This window comes from Gracilinanus agilis, chromosome 6 (assembly GCF_016433145.1).
Source record: "Gracilinanus agilis isolate LMUSP501 chromosome 6, AgileGrace, whole genome shotgun sequence".
NCBI classification, from domain to species: Eukaryota; Metazoa; Chordata; class Mammalia; order Didelphimorphia; family Didelphidae; genus Gracilinanus; species Gracilinanus agilis.
Window position 1 is genome coordinate 204,337,835 of NC_058135.1, and position 3,600 is coordinate 204,341,434.

At 59.4% G+C, this 3,600-nt stretch overlaps 1 protein-coding gene across 1 annotated transcript in view; it reads right to left on the reverse strand.

Annotated features, from left to right (window-relative positions):
- Positions 1–1,315, reverse strand: part of CPEB2 (cytoplasmic polyadenylation element binding protein 2) — a 93,051-nt gene extending 91,736 nt beyond the window's left edge. The window contains exon 1 of the mRNA XM_044681758.1: positions 3–1,315. Within this exon, the coding sequence (XP_044537693.1) occupies positions 3–1,303 (1,301 nt within the window). The 5' untranslated portion in view covers positions 1,304–1,315. The remainder of the gene's footprint in view (positions 1–2) is intronic.
- Between the last annotated feature and the right edge of the window lie 2,285 nt (positions 1,316–3,600).

Consider the following 3,600-nt stretch of genomic DNA (forward strand, 5'->3'; position numbering starts at 1 on the left):
GCGGCGGCGGCGGCTGCTGTTGCTGCTGGGGTGGCGGCGACGAGGTCTGCACAGACCAGGGGGTGCCGAAGCCGGGCAGCGGCGGCGGTGGCGAAGCAGAGCCCCCTCCTCCTGCTGCTGCCGGGGGGCCCCCGCCCCCTCCGCCGCCGCCGCCCGGGTGAGGCAGGTCCGGGCTCTGCAGGCTGCTGAAGCCGCCGCCGGCCCCGAGCCCCCCGCCCGGCAGGAGGTTACTGGGGCTGTTGAGCAAGGGATGGTTGGGGGACTCCATCGACGGGGGCAGCTTTGAGCCTGGCAGGAGATTCACAGACGGCGTCGAGGGGACCAAGCCCACATTGGGGGACTCAGCGGCAGTCCCCTCGCCGGCTGCCGATGCGGTCGCTGCTGTTGTCGCCGCCGGGATTTTCCGAAGACTGTCCACCCCCCCGTGGTGGTGGTGCTGGGCTTGGGGCGGCGAAGGCTGAAGTGGGGGCTGGTAGTGCTGGGGGAGGGGATGATAGTCTCCCGGTGGCTGCTTAGGGTGGTGGAAGTCCGGTGGGTGGTGGTGGTGGCGGTGGTGGTGGTGCGGGTGCGGGTGGTGCGGGTGGCTGAACTGCTGCTGTTGCTGTTTCTGGAGCTGCTCCTGTTGGAGCTGGTGGAGCTGCTGCTGTTGCTGCTGCTGTGAGATGAACTGGTCGGGGGTGTTGAGCGGCGGCGGCTGCTGCTTCAAGTCCTGAGGGTGGGGAGGGTGGGGGGGGTTGAACTCTTTCCTCTTCTGGCTGCTCAGCTGCTGCTGCTGCTTGCTGAAGTCCTGGGGGGAGGAGGTAGTGGAGGAGGAGGAGGACGAGGAGGAGGAGGAGGGGTGGTGCAGACTCGGTTTGAAGTCCTGGGAGGGGAGGAGGTGGGTCGCACCCGCTTTCGTGCTGCCGACGGGATGGTGGTTAGGGAGTTTTTCGGGGAGCCCTGACCCTGAGAGTTGCTGCTGCTGCTGTTGCTGTGTCAGCCCCAGCAGCAGCTCATCCTGCATGATATGGGTGTGCGCTACGGCGGCCGCAGCCAGGAACAGGGGGGAGGAGGAAGAGGCGGCTGCGGAGCTGCCGCCGCTGGTGGGAATGGAAAACTGGGAGGGGGTCGAGGCCGGGGAGAAACCGGTGACAGGCAACGGTGGCTGCGAAAGGGAGGCGAAGGGCAAGGAGGAAGAGATCTGAGGGGTGGCTGGGGTTGGGACTGGCGGGTAGGGTCGGTAAGCTCCGCTGCTGAACAGGGGGCCGGGGCTGCTGCTTCGGAGCGGGGCAGTCTGCAGTAACCCGAATCCGTAATCCCCCATTTATCAGGTACAGCCACAGGGGAAGAAGGGAATGGGGAGGAGAGGGGGCGATTCGCACCAGGGCCAAGATAGACCACCGCCCCCCCCACCCCCCTTCCCTTCGCCTGCCCCACCTAAGAAACCCGGGATAGGACTGGAGCTGCCACTAGGACTGGGGTTGGGGGAGTGTGTGTGTTGGAGGGAGGAGGGAGGGGGGGAGGTCAGTGAGACACACCGTAACAGAGCGGGGTTGACCGTCTTTACCCCCTCCCTCCCCCCCTTACAGCCACCTCCTCCTCCTCCTCCTCCTCCTCCTCCTCCCGATACCGGCTCCGGCGCCGCCGCCGCAGCCCCTTAAGAACCCCGGAATGTGCGTCACAGCCACCTCACAATTGCGTCCCCCCTGGCACGCGCGGGCACGAGGCCGAGGCTCTCTTCCCCACCCCACCCCCATTCATTAATATGCAGGCGCCTGCCGGGGGCGCGCGCGCGCCGCGGCTTGAGGCGGGGTGGGGGGTAGGGAGCGCGCGGTGTCACCCGGTTCTCTTCTCTAGGCCCCTCCCTCCTCCGCTGCCGAGGATGGGGTGGGGGTGGGGACCGGAGGAGGTCTGGGGGCGCTGCTGTGCGTGCCCTCGGGACGTGGTGGCCTCGCGCCGTGGGAAAAGGAGAAGCCGGTTAGGAGCGAGGCCAGCCTGCCGGCGAAGAGACGAGAGAGGGTCGCGTGCTGGGGTGGGGGTGGGGGGCGCGCGAGCGGTTCCTGGGCAACGGCCCCTCCCTCACATTTTTCTCGTCGTATGGTGGGGTGGTTTACACGCCTGTGAACCCTCCTTGTTATGACCCTCCCCCCAACACCCGCACACACCCCTCGCGGTCATTGGGGTAACACCCCCCTCCGCCTCCTTCCTGTCCACTCCTGGCCCCTCCCCTCAGTCATGTGAGAGCCCCGAGCCGACCTAGCTACTTCCTAGGGAAAGGCCAGGGCCGGGACTGTGGGAGATGACGGGCTCGGGCTGGAGCTCGGGCACGGGAGCGGGAGTGGGACGCGAGCAGCCCCTGGGGCGGGGTAGGGCTGGTGGCTGGGATTCCGCACCGGGGTTGGCCGCTTTCTTAACTGCCCCTGAGGCCCCGCGGCGGCCGCGACCCTGCGGTCTGGGGCTGGCATGTATTTTCCACCCCGAGCCGCTTCGGCAGCGCGTCCTGGGAATTCTGGGGGCTCCACCCCCAGGCCGGCCGGTCTCGCGGCTGGCATGCGGAGCATTTTCTGTTCGCTAAAATGAATAAAGCCTCGGGGATGTAAACCGGCTCTCGGTGGTTATTTACACACGCACACGAACGCACAATGGGCTTGGAGCGGAGCTCCCTGGTAACCCCGGGCTGGCTCCACTTCTTCCCATTTCATCAAAGCATTTAATGTGCCATCAGTAGGGCTTTGCTGTGTCTGACTCCTCCCTACCACATTCGTTCAGGCTCCTCCGCCCCTTCCCTCGGGAGACTAATTTAAACATTTCCGAAGCTTTATAAATTTTCAAGGGAGAAAGATTTCTCACAACCGGGGGAGAAGGAAGAGGCTCTGACTCAGCACTAGGCTTGTTGAGGCATGCCAAAATGGAAGGGGAGAAAGTTTCCCCAAGGCCTGGCAATTCGAAGAAATCTCGGGAAAGGAATATTCCTTATTCTTAAGGGAATAATTTAAATTAAAAAAAAAAAATCCTCGACTTAACTACTGTTTTTAGCAACAACAACAACAAAAGGGCCGTTTTCCTGATGAAATACATATTTCATTCTAAAAGTGTTTTTTTCTCAGTTTTTGGAGAAACTAACTTGGCATAATCTTGACAGGCAAAAGTGCGTTCAAACCTGGTTAGTATTTGTTTTACATCCTGGCTAAAAATAAGTGCTTATAGTTATAAATTAGCACCATCTTATTCTTGCCAGCAGAGTGTACACTTCTGTAGGCCTTTATTCCAGATCATTTTCTGGGACCTCCAATACTGTGAACCACTAAATATATACAGTAGTGGAGGCACAGTGTTTGCATCAGAAAACTAAATTTCATTTGAAATCGTTATGACCAGAGATATATTCTATTTAATAAACTAATTTTGTTTTATTAAGTGAAAGTGAGGTTCATTTTTAATCATGAAATGATAATCCAGACTATTTGGAAAATACCTTTATATGATTGACAGACTGTACTCAATTTAAAAACAATTTTTAGAGCTTCGAGAAATATAAATTTTGATTCTCACCAAACCACAGAATTAGGGAGTTAAAAGGGACCTCTGCATCTCTCTATTCTAAACTCCACACAAAAGGAA